Consider the following 19,083-nt stretch of genomic DNA (forward strand, 5'->3'; position numbering starts at 1 on the left):
ATGTAAGAGTTGGCTAGAAATATACATGAGCTAATTGGCCAAGCAATCTTGCAATTAATATGGTTTCTGTGTGATTATTTCAGGTTTGGGAGGCCAGGGAATGAACAAGCAGCTCCTGTCTACAGCTGTTCTAGAATTCACTCTGTAGATGAGGCTGGCCTTGAACTCACAGAGATCTCTTTGCCTCTGCTTCCTGAATGCTGGGATTAAAGATGTGGGGGGTACCACTGCCAGGCTTTAATTCTCTAGTAATGGACAAGAGACGGGGAATGGGAGCATCTGGCTTATTGGCTTGTGGCTGTGTTCCATAGTATGTTTGTGGATCTTCTGGCATAGATTTCCTTCTCTCGTCTGCAACTTAGCTTATCTGACTTACCTCATTTCTTCCTTCTCTCAGATTCCCTTTATGTTGTTGTTTCTGCGTTCATAATACATTTTGAATCTTCAGGCGCCTGTCTTGAAAAGTGTGATTGGAAAAGCAGACACCAAAAGAGATGCATTTTTTCTATAGAAGACAGATCCCTTGAGGGAGTGGGACCAGAGACTGTACTGTAGCCAGAAAGAAGAGTATAACTTCTTAGAAAGTGCTCTGAACTTGTTCTGTTTCTATCAGAACTGACTTGTAAGTTCAGAGCGTTGGTGAAGGCGTTTTTCGTCTGAACGGCATTCTTCCCTCTCAAGAAGACTAAATGTAAGTTCTCTCTCAGAACCGAATTAAGGCATCTTAAAAAACAGCTTTCTTCCCTTTTTCCCTCTTTTTCTTTATTTGGAGGCAATTGGCTGGGTATATGTTCCTTCTTTGCTTTGAAGAAGGGCTTTTAAATCCTGGAATTGGAAAGCATCTTAAGTTTTACAGTTTTTCAATCTCTGGGATAAAGTGAATGCTTTGATTTTCTTCATTATCACTATCTCCTCTGCGTAAAAGCATCGTGGTTTCTTGGACATACAATGGCTCAGAACAATGAGGAAGCTGACTCACAATCTGGTTTTATTGCTCAGCACAAAGCTGCAAACTTAAATGTTGATAAGCGTTAGCCAAGTAATCTAGGCAAACAAGGAGACCGAGTTGGGGTCATAGGGAATATCAGAGTTGTGGAAACAGGTGAATCCATGCTCTACAAACACAGGCTTGCCACTCCCATCAAACATCAGCTGGATCCAGTAAAGTACAGCTACTTATGGCAAAGAGCCATGGTCTTTAGTGGACTGTGTTCATGGAAAACAGCCATTTGTGTTACTAGGAAGTGCAGGTTGGGTCACTCGTCTATTTACAGTAAACGTGGCTCTTTCCTTAAGCATGTGAAAGTGTAGTCCTTACAGGCCTTCCTGCCTAGATACCCCAATACTGCTATACTCTTCCATTTGTCTTTAGAAGCATACTCAGAATTATTTATTCTCACAATTTTCCATCTTATGACTAACCCTTTTTGAAAATCTTTTTTCATTTGTATTGTCCTCCCAACTACAGAAGTACTTGTTTTTAAATGTTTCATATTTTCTTGAGTTTAATTCTACACCCACAAAGAACTTTACCCATAAATCCAACCTGAATCAGCATGGGCTCTGTCCTCACATTCGCCCCCCCCCACCCGCCCCCAAGACAGGGTTTCTCTGTGTAGCAGCCATGACTGTCTTGTAACTCGCTTTGTAGACCAGGCTGCCCTTGAACTCACAGAGACCTACCTGCCTCTGCCTCCTGAGTGATGGGATTAAAAGTGTGTGCCACTATCACCTGTCTGTCCTCACATTTTGTGGTTGGTGGAAAAGATCAATTGATCATTGTTCTCTTTGTGATATTCTTTATAGAAGTCAAAAATAGCCAGTGCCCGCAAACCTGTACAAGTCTACAGTTATTTTTCTATCATTCCTATCTGTCTGTCTGTGTGTCTGTCTGTGTGTCTGTCTGTCTGTCTGTCTATCTATCTATCTATCTTCATCATCATCATCATCGATCTATCTATCTATCTAATCTACTATCTATACAATCTTCTTTTTTTTTTTTTTTTTTTGAGACAGGGTTTCCCTGTAGTTTCTAGAGCCTGTCCTGGAGCTAGCTCTTGTAGATCAGGCTGGCCTCGAACTCAGAGATCCTCCTGCCTCTGCCTCCCAAGTGCTGGGATTAAAGGCGTGCGCCACCACCGCCAAGCTTCTATCCAATCTTCTATCTATCCATCATATATCTATCTATATATCCACCCACCCATCTATCCATCCATCCATCCATCCACCCACCCACCCACCCATCCATCCATCCTTCCATCTATCTATCTATCTATCTATCTATCTATCTATCTATCTATCTATCTATCTATCTATCTACCTACCTATCTATCTATCTAATCTATCATCTATCTAATCTATGTGTGTGCGTACACACTCACACATATGCATGCCATGGCCCATGTGAAGAGGTCAGAGGATCCTTACAGCACTGTTTATCTACTTCAACTAATTGGGTTCTGAGTATTGAACTCAGGTTGTCTGGATTGCAGCAAGTGCCTTTCCTGATGAGCTATCGGACCGTGCAGGTCCATGCCTGCAGACTCTTATCATGGGCTGTTTCCCTGTACTCTGATAATTGTAATTACTTTTTTTTGAACTCTCTCCAATCTGTACACTAAAAGAAATAATATTCTGAACTCTAACCTAGTCCTTTTCTGGGCCGATTGAGCTGGCTAGATAAAACTACAATCTCATTGCTTTTTTTCAGAGATCCCACATATTCAAGGTACAGTCTGTGACCTTAATATTTTTTCCAGCAATGGTCGTGTAGTAGCTAGGATTTCTTCATATCTTATCCACACAATTCATTTTGCATTTCTAACTTTGCCACCCTTTACTTGCAGCTAATAAGACTCTATCTTGGTTTCGGTGGACCATTCCTAACTGGCTTGTCAAGTTACTTGGAACATTATTGTATTTCAGAAAAACTAGAGAAAAGAACTTCACCTGCTTTATAACCACAAGATGATTTAGAGTATTCCTTCCTTCCCTCCTTCCTCCTTCCCTGTCTCCCTCCCTCCCTCCCTCCCTCCTTCCCTCCCTCCCTCCCTTCCTTCCATTTTCCCCTCTTTTTTGTGATGTAGGGTATCATGTAGCTGAATATTTTCAATTTCACTGTAAAGTTATTGAAAAACAATAAAACAGAAAACCTCAACTGTTTTGGGCCAAGGAGTCTGGATGATGGTGTGTGTGCTCGTGCATGTGATGTACATTCATGCCCATGTGTGTGGGTGCACATGTGTGCTGTCGCATGTGCCAATGTGTGATGGTGTGTGTGGAAGTGAGAGGTTGATGTCAGGTGTCTTCCTTGATCTGTTGACTGAGTTGGGAGCCCGCAATTGAAGCCAGAAATCAGTATTTGTCTCATCCAGCTCGCCAGCTTGCACAGGGGTCTCCCTCTTGGCTTCGTGGGCGCTGGGATAGGCAGGGCCACAGCACCCACCAAGCTCTTAAGTAGGCTTGGGATGTGAGCTCCAGTCTTCTTCATACACTTCCAGCCCCTGCCGCTCACCTCACCCAAGGTTTATTAAGCCTTTGTGTGTGTGTGTGTGTGTGTGACTATTGATTCACAGTCTTCCTGTTACTAGGCATTTCTTAAAATTCTGTGAAAGTTGATAGCACAGTTTCTTGTTTAGTTGTGGAAACTAAACTTGGGTGATTTGGTGCAAAAACACGTGGGTGGTGGTTGCTTCTAGTGGAGAGAAGACACCCCACGTGTTTAATACATGTCTATAGTTCAGCAGCACCATAGTTTACATTATTTAGTAAGAGAGTGAGAGAATAGGAGAAGCTTAAGATCAAATATAAATAATATGTCGTGACTATCATATTGCTATTGCTTGTGTGGGACTTTGAGGATCTCTTTCCTTTTATTTAAATTTAGTCAGTGTCCTGTTTAATATATGAGCATAAGATGCATTTTTTTTTGTTATTGTCATTACAGGTTTTGGGAAGTGACCATGAAGACTGAAGAAGTTACATTTTTCACATGATAATTGAAGTTAATGACTGCCTACAATATTTTCATGAAAATTAAGTATGACTTAGAAGTGTCAAAGGTTTATGATGTCATCAGTTTCGACAGAAAGCAAACTCCAGCAGGCTGTCAGCCTGAAGGGAGTTGACCCAGAAACATGCATGATTGTGTTTAAGAACCACTGGGCACAGGTAATAAATGACCTCCATCTCCTCTGCTGGTCTCAGTAGCCCCCCTGCCACCAGTTTCTGCCACACTGAGCCAAGATTTCCTACTTGGTGACAGTCAGCTGACTTTCTAGGAAACGCTTAGTAGGACAGGCTCTTTCAGTCAAGAGAAAAGCAGATTTTTCTTCCTGATTTCCTGTAGTATGTATCTGATTAAAACATTGTTTCCACAAAGGACTTGCTTATAAAGCATTTACTAAGTACTGTGTTGAGTACTTCAAATGTTCTATAATTAATATAATTTATATTAACTCTATCATTTAATCTTCTCCAGAGACTAATAAGGCAGTTAGTAGAGAATGGAGAATTATACAGGTTAAATGACTTTCTGGAGGTTCTGCCGTCAGTGAATTACCAAGCCAGACCTTGGTACTCAGACCTCAATCCCTTGAATGCAAAACCCGCGGGTCTGAGTTCCTGTAGTACCCTGCCTTTGTCAGGCCTGGGAGTCCATACGATGTAAGGGGAGCTGTCTGGCTATGCCTGAGTCCTCACCTTCTTTCCTAAGCACATTAGTGTTTATGGATGATTCATTTTGACTTCTTGTGGCTCTCCTCTGATCTGCTGGTGTGGATAATTAAGGGTTGAATGTTTAGAAAATTTACCAGTCTGCCTCTTTCCTCGGGGAGCTTGCAGGTAGTAAAATAAAAAAAAAAATGGTATTCTTTACTACTTGTCCAGCATTATACTCCCCAGGTGAGCTGGTAAGTGGCTATTTATGTGACAGTTTTTTAATGACTACCAGGTTCCTTCCTGTGTCTGGAAAGAACACATGGGTTAAAGCCCGGATCCTGTAAATCACAGCAATTATGGGGGACACAGTTTAGATCAAAAGGGGGCAAAATCAATTCTGCTTCTGGATTGTTCACACCTTGTAGTTGCTTTTCCCTGTCTAGGGTAAAGCTTCTATGATTTTCTTCTGCTTTCCCATTACTCTGAGTTATTGTTCAGATTTAATGGATTTACTGTGGGCATTGAGGACACCTCTACTATAGTGAAGGAAAGAAATTTGGAACTATTCTTGATAATTAGATAACTGCCTTTGGTTTTGCACTTTTCAAAGCAATTTAAAGCAATGGATGGCTTCAGAGTCAGCTAGTGGACCCTGAGAGTTGTGACCAGCAGTCCTCAGAAGACCTACTTCTATCTTTACTTGTTTGAACCATATATCATTTTGTGCTTATCCCATGTCCAATGTATCTGTGTATTACTACATGCTTGTCTGTCTGATTTACTTAATTATTTATGTCCGGTTTCTTGAGTGGATTACCACACTGATGGCATTTCCAGCTTACCATTCATTTGGCTGATGGGGTTTCCCTTTGAAATGTGGAATCTCTGCTCTGAGGCCCACTGTGCGTATGTGCTACATTTGATCATGAGCATTCCTTCTGGTTACTGTGATGGGATCCATTGGCTTTCTGTGCTGCTCTTAGAAACACGGATGCATCACTGACCTCGTGACTCTGCGTAGGAAGAGATCATCCGTCCTCCTCAATCTGGTCTCTTTCTCCGAGGAGCAGCCGGAGTGCTGTTGGAATGTCCTGAGTGAGGAATGTGTCTGTCTTCTGTTCACATTGTTGAGAATAAATATTAGCCCCAGAATCCTATTAGCCAGTTCCATGTCTGCTATGAACGACATAGGCATTATCAGATACTGGGGGTTATCGGCGGTGCCATGCAGGTGCTTAGCACCCTCCTCTTGAAATATATTGAGCTGAGGATGAGAATATCTTGTCAGAGGAAATGATGTTAGTCATTAAACAATTCCATTTATAAAGTGAGCATGTCTTAGGATAGTTCAGCCATTTCTTTAACTTTAGTTGGGTTTCTTTTTAAGAATGAAAGGAAAGACCTTTTTATTAATCTCTTTAGACTTAGCTTTTCCTTCTAAATACATCTAGAAAATGCCCTCAGTCTCTGTCTGCAGAGACTCTCTGGACGTTCCTATCAACTGTATGAATGATAATATTGGTTGAGAAATAGATGCATGTGAGTATCTAAGTAGCTATTTTCCCTTAGAGGCTGAGTTAGCCAACAGTTCAAGGACATCCCTGAAGCATCTTCGGTGGGGCAGCTATAGGAATTAAGTCAAGAAAGGGACTGCTGTGGGTGGGAGTGCTGAAGAGAGTTGTAGTTTGGACAGTTGGCTATGGAAAAGTTTTCATGTCAGAGGAAGGGAATATTTTAAGAGTAATATTGGTGATAAATACTCAGTTTTGACTTTTTTGTTGGTGAGAAAGAAGGTGGGGAAGGCAAAAATTGAGGGCAAGGCAGAGATGTGAGCTGCGAGTGAGTCCCTCAGCTGTCAGAACTGGGTTGTGCATCCGCCTCTGGACTTGGCTCTTCACTGTGACTTCTGCTGGGGTGGCTAACAGCAAACTCAGGGGAAACAATCTCATCTGTGACATGTGTATCTCTGTGCCTACTGTGACTACAGCCTGCAAACCCCCTCCCCCGCCCCCCGAGGCTACCAAGGCAACCTGAGAGGTCTCTAGGAAATGTGGCAGAGTCAGGACTGAACAGCCACATGGTATTCATTGGAGTGTGCCATTAACAGCTCAGTACAATACTTCTGTATACCATAAATTAGGAAAAATGAAGGCAGTGAAAGTCTGTACTATCTAGAATTCATCTTTGTTAGGATACTTCAGTATAAATTCAACATCACTGACATGCATTTGACAGCCTCTGGCATACTATTTATGAGTCGCTTCTACGCCAGAGCTTGAGTTACAGAGCTAACATGGACGGAGAGAGAAGGGTGGTTGCTTTCTGTCTTGGCCTCTACTGTCCAGGGCAGCTAGCTCTATAACTAACTTGGGTCATATCTAAGGCAGTCCATCATTCCATGGGTGATACCTTAAGTGGCCTGGTAGTACACTTGAATTCCCAACCCACCCTGTCCATGATGTCATGATAGACGGGTGCTCTGTAGATACCCAGGAGTAATCTTCCTAATAGTGACCAGAGAATGTAGGTTTAGGAAGCTGGCCTGGCCCATGCTTCCTCTCACCTTCTTGAGTGGTCATCTTGTATCTTAAATCACCAGAATAATAGACCTAAGATCCAGAACTATCTGTTATAGATCTATCTAGTTGGATGTTCCAATGGCATAAGCCACCCACAGGCCAAGATGGCACAGACGGTTCCTTAGATCCTAGCTTCTGGGACTGCTCTGCATGTGTGTCCACCGTCATCCTTGGCAGATGTCCTGTAGTTTCATGCCTCTGTGCCTGCAGTGGTTGCTGCTCTTTCTGCTTGCGTGCTCCTCCAACTGGTGCAATGCTGCCTCTACAGGACACATTAGGGACGTCATTTCCTCCAGACATTCTCTCAGCTCTCCTTCATGTTTTCTCTCTGTGCTCACCATCGCCACACACTCTTCTCCTGTTCCATCAGACTCCTTATCTTACAACGGTATATATATATTGGTAACTTCTCTCCAACATCATTGAGAAGCTCCTGAACATCAGAGGCTTTCAGTGATGTATTTGTGTTTCTGGTGCCCATAACAGAGTATGACATATCTCAACAAACTGCTGATCAGCAAGGCAAGGAATAAGAAACACGACCTTAGAAGAGCCAGGCAATTTAGGAAGCCACTTTAAACACGCACTAACTTTAAACCACTGTATAATATGCTTCTAAGAAGATCTTTGAACTTGCCTTTAGGGATAAGGATGACTATGTACCCATGTTAGATTTCTATAGTCATTTGCAAAAACAATTTATAATATGGCAGGTTATTGCTTCTTATCTCTTCACTATCTTCTCATTTTCTGAATGGAGGAGGGTTCAAATGGAAGGGATCACTGACTTATCAGATAATAAATTGTTCCAGTAGACTGGCTGGTGAATTATACCACCTACCTATTGGTTACTTTCCATGACATGCTTATACTTTGTGACTACGTGGACCTTGTAATAGTCACTGTGTCCTTACTTTTATTAAGCAGAACAGAGGAAAGGGGTAATTGGAAGAAGCTAGGCAAGGAGGTTTATGTCTGTATGTCTGTATTTCTATTACTTTGGCCTCAAAAGCAGGAAGATCAGGAGTTCAGAGTCAGACTAGACTATTTAGTGAGTTCCAGGGCTAGATTGGTCTACATAGCAAGGCCCTGTCTCAAAAAATAAACAAAAAAACAAAACAATTCATTTATATCCATCTAAAAAATAATGTAGGTCTTCTTTTTACCAAAAATTTTATATTCCAAAAAAGCTGTTTTTTGAGATTATTTTGCTTATTTTATTGCATTTATTTATACTTTGTGACTATATAGACCTTCCTCTATTATATACAGAGAAAATTATTTTTTAAAAATTAGAGAAAGCAGCTGGGCAGTGGTGGCACAAATCCCAGCATTTGGGAAGCTGAGACAGGCTGATCTCTGTGAGTTCAAGGCCAGCCTAGTCTACAGGATCTAGTACAGGACAGCTAGGGCTGTTACTCAGAGAAATCCTGTCTCAACAAAAAACCAAACCAAATAAAACAAACAAAAAATATTAGAGAAAGATGGGCATGACAGTACATGTCTACAATGCTAGCCCTTGGGTGGCTGAGGCAGGAAGATCATGAATTTAAGGCTGGCCTGGACTAATAGTGAAACCCTGTGCAAAAGCAAGCAAGGAAATACCAGGACCATATGACAGTCATGACACTTGAGGAAGAAAGAACAGTGGCTATTCTGTCTCAGGATGGGATGGCAGTGAGAAAAAAAATGGAGGACTGTAGATTGTTTATGTTAAACACCTTTCCACAGCAGTGAAAACTAGAGGCTGGGTTTTAGGGCTAGTACAGTGTAGCACTCTGAGTGCCCCGAATCCGTTAAGAAAATATAGGACATAATGCATGGACTTGGCATGTGTATTTGCATTTTTATTTCCTTGCTCTGTTTAGCTTGCTTTTGGTTTGCATCTTGTCACAGACTAAATGACAGAGAACACTGAAAGCCTTGGGGATGTGGAAAGCTTCGAAAGCTCTGATTAATCTTCTGAATATCTTAGAAAATTGATGTCCTCCAACATTTTAAGCACTTGTGTCTCTTTCCAGCTTTTCGAGTGGCCTTAACCATGACAGCTGAAAGTGGACAAAACCCATGCTTCTTGAGGGAGTGCCATCAGCTGGGGCTCCTGGAAGACCCTAAAGAGGATGAGCCTGCTACAGTGTAGGCAGCTCTCCTGCTGTGTACTCTCTAAAGAGTGATCTGTGATACGGCTGAGGCTAACGCTCCGTTCAGCACTTTTACATAGCTCTTCCTTCCTATGTTCTTTCCATAGCTCTTATCTTTGAAAATGGGGGGTTTACTATGAAGAGTCCTGGCTGGGTTATTATGAACTTGACACAAGTTAGAATTATTGGGAAGAAGGCCTTGCGATTGAGAAAATGCCTCTGTGAGACCTGTGTGTGAGCAACTCTAGTGTCTTTTCTAATTAACGATTGATGTAGGAAGGCTCACTATGGGCCATACTACTCTTGGTCCTAGTCCTAGGCTGTGTAAGAAAGCAGGCTGAGCAAGCCAGTAAGCTGTGTTCCCACATGGCTCTGCAACAGCTCCCGCCTTCAGGTTCCTGCCTTGACTTCCTTCCCTGACTTTGGATGATGTACCACACACTGTAAGATGAAAGAACACTTCTCCTCCCCACATTGCTTATAGTCATGGTAGTAGTTGTTGTTTTATTTGTTTTTTTTTTACTGCAACAGACACTCTAAGACAGTGTGTATTAATTATGCATAGTAGTGAGTTTCATTATATTTTCATATATGTAATATGTTTTTAATCATATTCACCTCTCACCGCTCTGTTTTGTTCTCCTCTCCTATTGACCCCTGTAAAAAAAACTGACAGTGGCATACATAATTAGCAAGCAATATGCCCATTTAATATCCACTTAGCAAAACAGCAGTAACAGTTTTCCCCTTTTTGTTTTTTGAGCACGGTCTCTTAGAGCTCACATTGGCTTTGAACTCTTGGTCCTTTTGCCTCTAATAAAGTGTTGGGATTATAGGTGTTACTACCACACCCTGCCTTTATTATGTTTTAAAAACCCAGATTCAGACAAGTCTGTGCAGCTTTTGGCTAGAGCTGATTGTATGCAAGTGGATTAAGTAAGCACATTTTACAAGGGGATTATAGTTTTAATATTAGAAAAATTAAAGTCAAGCATGATGGCACATGCTTGTAATTCCAACTATTCAAGAAGACTGCAAATTCAAGAGAAGCCTGGGCTGCATAGCAAGTTCAAGGCCACCCCAGGCAACTTAGATTCTGTCCTAAAAGCCAGAGCAGACAAATAGCAGGGACAATAAAACAAAAGATTGAGGTTATAGCTTTAGTGTAGAGCGCTTGCTTGTCCAGTGCAGGGCAGGGCCTGAGTTCAATCTCTAGTTCTGAAAAGAAGGGAAGGCAGACAGATAGGAAGGGAGGAGAGAGGGAGGGGGAAGAAGGAGGGAGAAAAGAAGGAAGAGAGAGGGAGGGAGGGAAGGAGGAAGGGAGGAAGGAAGGAAGGAAGGAAGGAAGGAAGGAAGGAAGGAAGGAAGGAAGGAAGGAAGGAAGGAAGGAAGGAAAGGAAGAAAGAAAGCAAGCAAGCAGGGAGGCAGGCAGGCAGGCAGGCAGCATGAGGGTAAGCAGCTGGGCTGGAAGGGGGCAGGCGTTTATGTGGTCAGCTGGCTTGTGGCCCTGGTAAGACCCTGTAGAGACAGGTACTCAAGGAATATTCAAAGCTCAGCCGTTAAGGAATGACAGGGAGACAGTGTAAACTTAACTTCTGTTGTCGTTATCCGGTACATACAATATAATTTGGCCCATGCCAGTTAAATCCTCCCTTCCTTTCTGTGCAGTGGAAATGTCACGTAATAACTTAAGTTTTTCTACAACCGTCACTTTAGATTGGCATTCCAAAGGTTTCAGAACTGCGAGTTTTCCTCATGTGGCTTTCTTGAAATAGGCAACTCTAGCCAAAGTGGCGTGATTCCCTGTGTCAGAGGCAGAGAGCAATGGAAGTTTGGACTGGAGCAGATCTCCTGACAGAGAAACACTTGTGTTTGTCACAAAAGATGGTCCCTTGTTAGCACGAGGTGAAATTATGTGATTAACGTGTACCTTTCCATTGTTTCCTTTTAGAATTTATCACTTTAACATTCAGGCCCATTATCACTGACAGATGGAGCCATTATTAGAGACCAAGAGTAGGGAACACCTGATATTTCTTCTGAAAGAAATAGGCTATTTTAAAATTTTATCCTTAGTAGCACTGCTATCTAAAGGTCAAATGGCTTTGAAATTAGGTTGAATTTAACTGTTTGGATCTGATGGTAATTTGAAAGCCACTATTCATACTGCTCATTTTGCGTTTACTTTTAAATTATATTAATTTATATATGGAACCAAATATGATCCAGGCTCACATTCCACCCCCACATGCCTTCTAGCAATGAGCTGGTTTACTTCATGAATGTGGGCTTTTACCATGTGCTAGTTTATTAAATATGATTTTCAGCTTAATATAGTGGACTTGTTTTGTAATGAAATGTTTACAAAGAATACTTTGTTTGCTTTTAGTCTCTTTCCTGCTATGGCTCTTCCAGCCTTATTAGCTCAGTTTTCCCTTCTGATTGGAATCCCCAGGACTGAGGGTCAACACCTGAGAAGAGGCTTGGTTGGGTAACATAGCAGATAGTCACAGCAAGGGCTGAGCCTGCAGGAGGCGCTGTATGCAGCCTCACCACCGGCCAGTCTAGAGGGTTGGAGTCAGAACAGGAGGAAAAACTAGGCAGCAAGCAGAGAAACCAGAGGCAAGAATGTGAGGGTTTGGTAGCTGTCATGTGACAGAAAGGCACACAAGGAAAAGATAAGGAGAGTCCAGGTCACACCAGGGGTCACCCTGCAGCACTGAGAGGAAGTGGCGCCATTTGGACAGGAGCTCTTTGGTGTCTCAGCGCAGACTGAGCTCCTGTTTGGGAGTTTCTACTGCTTGGGAGTTTCTAAGGCTCCTGCTGTGGTCTGAGCCAGGCCCAGGTGTGGCCTCAGAACCCACCTGAAATGCCAGTTACAGGTATGTCTGCTGGCAGGGAAGGGAAGGAGAGGGAGCCTGGGAAGCACCTCCTGAGAAGCAAGGCTCAGCATTTGTAAATCATGGGCACAAAGACAGCCAGCACTTGCTAAACTTGGGCGCCCTGTGACTCACGGCCTTGGTTATAACACGCCCATTTCCTGTGCACTGAGACTACAGGCAAGAGGTGCAGGCTAGCAAAGGGAGTCCAAGGTGTCTCTCCCTTCCTGGTCAGCAAACCTTTTATCTCTGGGGATTATTAAAATTGTGCTCTCAGGTTTCTCTGCCCACTTACCCAGAAGGCTGTAGAAAGGGGCTGCACTAAGGAGAGCTAACTTACTTAATTTTAAAAGCTGCCGAATGGCTTAAAAGCTAGGGATGGCTCCATGTTTAAGAGTACGCGCTGCTCTTGCAGAGGACCAGAATTCAGTTGCCAGTACCCACATCAGGTAGCTCACTAGTGCCCGTAACTTTGGCTCTAGGGGATGTGACACCTTCTGACTGCCACAGGTACCGGCTTGCACACACACACACAGCTACACACACACACACACACACACACACACACACACTTTAAAACATAAATTATAGAACTAAAAGCGGTTACACGGTGTTCATTCTGTCATACAGATCTTGGTTCTTCTCCCTCCCTCCCTTTCTCCCTCCCTCCCTCCCTCCCTCCTTCCCTCCCTCCCTCCCTCCCTCTCAGAGATGGGGTCTCTTTATGTAGCTCTGGCTAGTTTGGAACTCACTGTGTAGACCTGCCAGCCTTGAACTCACAGAGATCCACCTGCCTTCGCCTCCAAAATGCTGGGATTAAAGGTGTGCACCATGATTCTCAGCTTGGTTCTTCTTTAAAGATATTTTCCAATAGGTCTGGAAATGAAGCTCAGTAGTAGAATTCTTGGAATAATACAAATACATATAAATACAAGTTAATGAATGAGAAGAGTGTGATTTGTGGTTGTATGAACTGTTTTGCTGAATATTACATATATATATTAGATACACAATAAGTATTTGATTAAATATGTATAGCATAAGTGTATATCTATAAATTTATATCACTTAGGCATTCTAGAGAATTGGGGTTTTAATAACTTGAGTTACAGGGGGCTTTGAACTGCTATGTGAATTTAAGGAACTGAACTGATCTTTTTTTTAAATTTTTATTTCTTTATGAATAATACCATTCAAAATTTCCACTTCCTCCCCTCCTCCCATTTCCCTCCCGCTCCCCCATCTACACTCTCCCCTCCCCTTCCAGTCCTAAGAGAGGGCAGGTTACCCTGCCCTGTGGGAAGTCCAAGGTCCTCCCCACTCCATCTCTGAACTGGATCCTTTGCAAGAGCAGCCAGTGCGCTAAACTGATGGGCCATCTCTCTAGCCCCTGTGTTTCCTTTTAGCAAATTATTTACATATATACTTATATATACATGTATGTATATACAAATACATGTTTATACATATATGTAAATAATTAGTGTGTGATAATATGATTCACTTGTGTAACAATAGTTATATTGTATGGTGGTATGTTTTGGTTATAATTCTCTTATTCTTGACCGTCCGGGTCAATAGTGTTTCTATTTCTCATTATTGGAAAAGAATGTTGACACAAACATTTTAGGCAGTTCCCCTCAACTCAGATTAGTCTGAGGTCAAGAACAATTTCATAACCGTTGTTACATATTGCTGGATTATTTTTTAGAAAGGCTGAGGTGATTTGGCATGCCACTACCCGTCTATAAAGCAGTCTCAGTTTTAGGCAGTTTGCACAGACTGAACAGAGTGGAAAATGTAACCACATTTTACCCGGAGGCCTAGCTGTAAATAAGTCCTCACAGGTAGACTCAGCACATGGACTTTGAAATCAGCACCGACAAAGCACAAGTCAGTTTGTTCTTGAGAAGGCAAAACCTTCAGGTTAGGGACTTCGGGGGCTGGAGAAAGTATGGTGTTGAAGTAAAAGCCCCTTTAGGACCAGTGTGTTACCGTGTTCCTCTCTGGAGATGTTCTCAATTCTGCAGCACCTGAGAATGTACAGGACAACAAGTGCTCTCAGAAGTTTGTGGCAGAGGATGTCCAGTAGCTGCCTTGTGGTCACCAGTCCATGGGCTCCATATATATCATATCATGGGCACCAGTCCATATATCATTTGGGTAGCTGTTCAAGAAATGCTTTTCCCCATGAAAAAAAGTGTCAGCTCAAGTGTTGGGGTCACTTTTCCCTCTGTGAAACAGTATTATCAACTTTATGATGAAAATTGATAGAGATCACAGATCGTGTGGAAATGCATCTATTCTGTCAGGATATACTTACCTGGTCCACAAAGATTCCTTTCTCACGATTTTGACAGATGAGAAATGAAGACGTTTTCTTGAGAAATAATTTCCTTGATTGCTCATGCATGCTGACATGACATTGTATATTTGCCAGCTTCCCCAACAACTCAAAAAAAAAAAAAAACCTGTTACCTAAATACATAACATGTAGCAACACATCATAGAACTGGGCCAGGAGGGAACCACCGAAGGCAAATATTGCCTTAGATGCTGTTCAGAAAGGCAAACAGAAGCAAAGATAGAGTCGCTAATAAAATGTCAGGTGGTTTAAAAATACCAGGTGCAGTGTTTGAAAGGGAGGAAAATGGGTGGGTTATCATGGACGCCCATGTCACTGAGGTAAATGGAAATTAAGATATAAAATGGCTCAAATTTCCAGGTGCCCAAGTAGAAGTATCAGTGGGCAGAGTGAGGTCAGAAACTGGGAAGGAAGGGAAATAGACCAGGATGTGGCATGACCTATCGGGATACTGAACAAAATGTATCTACCTTAGCCATGTGTTAGGTGGTGCCTAATTTTGTTTCATTGACTGTTCTTACCACAATATCCAAAACTTTCGTATCACTCCAAACTTAAGAAATTTATTTTGTAATTCATTACCTCAGAGAGGCATTTATTTATTTGCTTATTTATTTATTTTGGCTTAAAGAACAAGATGCTCATAGTCCAGATTTTGGCTCTTGTGTTTGTGCCTTCTGTTAGAATTGATTCTACTTGTGCTAGCCTACAGTTTCTTACTTTCCTCTTGACGCTCCTATTGCTGTGCCCCTCCAGGTGGAGAAGGGGGGGCATAGTGTTTGTCAAGAGCATGTAAGGACTTCCGTTGCTCTGCAAATGTCTTCAGAACAATTGCTTTATGGGAGAATATGGGTAGCCATGTTAACTTTTACTTGTTTAATGCATTTGAAACTTAAAAGGCGGTGTTGTGTTATACATGGTTTAGAGGGAAAGTAACTTGTTTTTTTTTTTCTCTTTGAACACAAAAGTACTTACTACTTTTGCAATTTTTTGCTTTTCTTAACTTTTGTACTTTTAGCATATTTGATAGCTATAGGTATTTGGCTCCTGTGTTTTTGTGTCAATCTGGTAAAAATGAAAAACAGTGTGTTTTGGGGAACTATGGTGAGCGGCAGCAGGTGACAGGTGGTTGATATGTTGCAGGTTGTGAAGATCTTAGAGAAGCATGACCCTTTGAAGAACACCCAGGCAAAATATGGATCCATCCCTCCAGATGAGGCCAGCGCTGTGCAGAACTATGTGGAACACATGCTGTTCCTGCTCATTGAAGAACAAGCCAAGGATGCTGCCATGGGGCCAATTCTGGAGTTTGTGGTCTGTGAGAATATCATGGAAAAGCTCTTCCTCTGGAGCCTGAGGCGGGAATTCACCGACGAAACCAAACTGGAGCAGCTGAAGATGTACGAGATGCTGGTCACGCAGTCGTACCAGCCCCTGCTGCACCATAAGCCCATCCTGAAGCCCCTGATGATGCTGCTGAGCTCCTGTTCGGGTACAACCACCCCAGCCGTGGAGGGAAAGCTGGTTGTCCTGCTCAACCAGCTCTGCTCCATCCTTGCCAAAGACCCGTCCATTCTGGAGCTCTTCTTCCACACCAGTGAGGACCAAGGGGCCGCCAACTTCCTCATCTTCTCTCTTCTGATACCCTTCATTCATCGAGAGGGCACAGTAGGCCAGCAAGCTCGGGATGCTTTGCTGTTTATCATGTCTCTCTCCGCGGAGAACAGCATGGTGGCCAATCACATTGTGGAGAATACCTACTTCTGCCCAGTAAGTCCCCTCCCTTGCTGTGCTTTCCTTCCAGCTCCCTTCTTTCTGCTCATGTGCCAATAGTAAATGCCTTTGTTCCATTTATTTGAAGTTGTACCTTCCATAGAAAGACGTTCAGAGGAACTTGCTTGGCGGCAGCAGAGGTATTTAAGTTTCAGTGCTAAAATATATGAGTAGTATAAAATATGAGTAGTAGCAGCTCAAAATTTACCTCTGGACTTGCGAGCATTTCTTAATTCATTTTTATTGTGTTGGGAACACTTTTTATTTCGTCGTAGAGTATATGCGTAGAGGTTGGTAAAGCCTGCACTTTTAAAATTCATAGACTTTCAGGTTGACTTTGCTCCACTGAGTCAAGGCATGTGGTAAGACGCCTCACAGCTACTTTCATAAATTAATTTGTTTCTCAGCAAGATAACGAGTGTTAGTTGTTGGCCTGTAGCACTGATTTTATTGAAAAACGAATATGTATTTGCAGTAACGAAAAATTCTCTTCTTTGTATAGTTTCTTAATCTGTGGGGTGAGACAAAAATGGTGTGTGTTGGAGTAGCCAATGCTCAGCACCAGGAAAAGATGGGAACAGTATGTAATTTTCAGGGCTTCGTAGGTCTCTGAGGGATCTGGGTGTTAGGTGGTTGGGCAATAGCTATCAATGCTTCCTAAGCTCAGTGGACATTGCTGTTGTCTATTCTTCTATCAGTCTTTATAAATCATGTAGCCTTATGTACATGGAATAGCTAGGAGAGCCCTGGTGAGTTTTGTTGGACAAGGCAAGGCAAGTTGCTATGGGTAGATAAGATTTTTTGTTATTGTTATTAAACATCGTATGGGTGATTTTAGACCAGGAGAAACACTCCCTAGAGAACATTTAGAAATATATGTGGTGGATGGGCGTGTCTGCTGAGCATGAAGATATGATACTTGTGAAGAGGGGTTCACTTGCAGCCAGTATTCACAGACCATACGGACAATACCAAGTGCAGGCAAGGATGTGGAAATAGGAATTCGTTTTAATTACTGGTGGGGATGCAATTTGGTACAGCTGCTTTGGAGACAGATTGATAGTTTTCTTTTTAAAGTGGTTTATTTATGTATTCATTTTCAAATATATGAATATTTTACCTGTATGTGTGTCTGTGCTTGCATGCAGTGCCTGTAGAGGTCAGAAGACAGCATTCAGTCCTCTAGAACTGAAATTACAGGGGTCGTGAATCATCCTGTTTGTTCTGGGAATTGAACCCAGGTCCTCTGGAAGAACATTCAGTGTTCTTAAACACTGGGCTATCTTTCCAGTCTTGACAGTTTCTTATAAAACATGCTTTTATCATATGCTTTCCTTGGTATTACACCAAGGAGTTAAAACTTACATACAAAAACCTGAACATGGATCATTCTAGTGGCTTTATTCATAGTTTTAATTGTAGAAGCAACCAAGATAGCACCCTTACTAGGTGAATAAAAACTGACCCATCCAGATGTTGAGATGACCTAACAAGACCCGAAAAGACCATGGGAGCCGTAAGCACATACAACCACGCTGAAAGAAGACAGTCTGAAAAGGATGCGTGTTGTCCGAATACACTAGATGACATGCTAGAGAGAAAACCTCTGTGATATCGGTAGAAAGAGAAGCATCTTTCAAAGTAGGCAGGAAAACATGGGGGATTTTTAGGGAAGCAGAAACGTTAGCGTGGATGCATACCATTGTATATTTGCTCAAAGCCACACATTGTATATTTGTACAGCAAGAGTGAATTCTTATTTGGATTGTGTATTTTGAAAAACTGTAATGTGCCCAAGTGTTTCAAGATACAGAAAAGACAAGAACTTCTGAGAACATAAGTTGATATATGTTTAGGGAAGCAATATAATTTTGGTCACTAACATCAAATATTTGCATATTGTGTGACCCCGAAGCTTTACTTACAAATATTGTCACAGGTATGTTCAGTTGAACAGTGATTTAAAGAAAATAAAAGTTGAAATGTATGAAACAAAAGATTATTAGACCATGATAATGTCTGTTAGTATGTAGCTACACCTACATGTATGAAGATCGACAAATCTAAAAGCATGTTGCATGACGAATAAACAGCAAAGTGCAACCTACCATTTTTAACATTTACATAAAATTTACATAAGGCTTTAGAATGGTACCTTTTTTTTTTCTGGACACACACATAGTTTAAGTAAAAAAACACAAATCAAGCAAACAAGCAAAAACTAACCAAACAAAGACAAAACCAAGAACAAGAATAATATGTATTAATGTCAGGACTCGAGTTAGCCTTGAGGTGGGGCAGAAAGGGAGAGGACGGCCGTGGGAATAGCGCAGGATTTGTTCTGTTTGTTGGCACTGTGGATTGGTTGAACCCAGACCCTCATGCATGCACGCTGTCCCTCAGCCCCACGCCCCAACTGCGGCTCTACCGGTTTTTGAAAAGCATGCAGAATACTCTGAAGAAGCAAAATGATAACGTCTGATAAATATCGCGGTGGTTCTCGAGCCTATCATATTCTGCTTGTCTGTAATAATATTTCATAATCAAAAAATTCAACTGTATTGGGAGAAGAATATGGTGTAGTTTTCATGTTTAAATTTCCATTAACTGTGTTTGAGCTGATTTCACTAATTGTTGCCTTTATAAAAATGCATTTTAAAACGTTATACAGTTCATTAAAAGTGGAG

General features: G+C 42.0%; 1 protein-coding gene across 3 annotated transcripts in view; it reads left to right on the plus strand.

Annotated features, from left to right (window-relative positions):
- Nucleotides 1-19,083, plus strand: part of Fhip1a (FHF complex subunit HOOK interacting protein 1A) — a 208,526-nt gene that overhangs the window by 124,114 nt on the left and 65,329 nt on the right. For 2 of the 3 annotated variants that reach the window (XM_038348344.1, XM_038348345.1), the window contains exons 4-5: nt 3,947-4,170; nt 15,767-16,393. In XM_038348344.1, the coding sequence (XP_038204272.1) occupies nt 4,066-4,170; nt 15,767-16,393 (732 nt within the window). In that variant the 5' untranslated portion in view covers nt 3,947-4,065. Of the gene's footprint in view, nt 1-613; nt 692-3,946; nt 4,171-15,766; nt 16,394-19,083 lie in introns of all 3 variants that reach the window. The other variant, XM_038348346.1, reaches the window with a different exon arrangement.

Source organism: Arvicola amphibius, chromosome 11, assembly GCF_903992535.2.
Source record: "Arvicola amphibius chromosome 11, mArvAmp1.2, whole genome shotgun sequence".
Lineage (NCBI taxonomy): Eukaryota > Metazoa > Chordata > Mammalia > Rodentia > Cricetidae > Arvicola > Arvicola amphibius.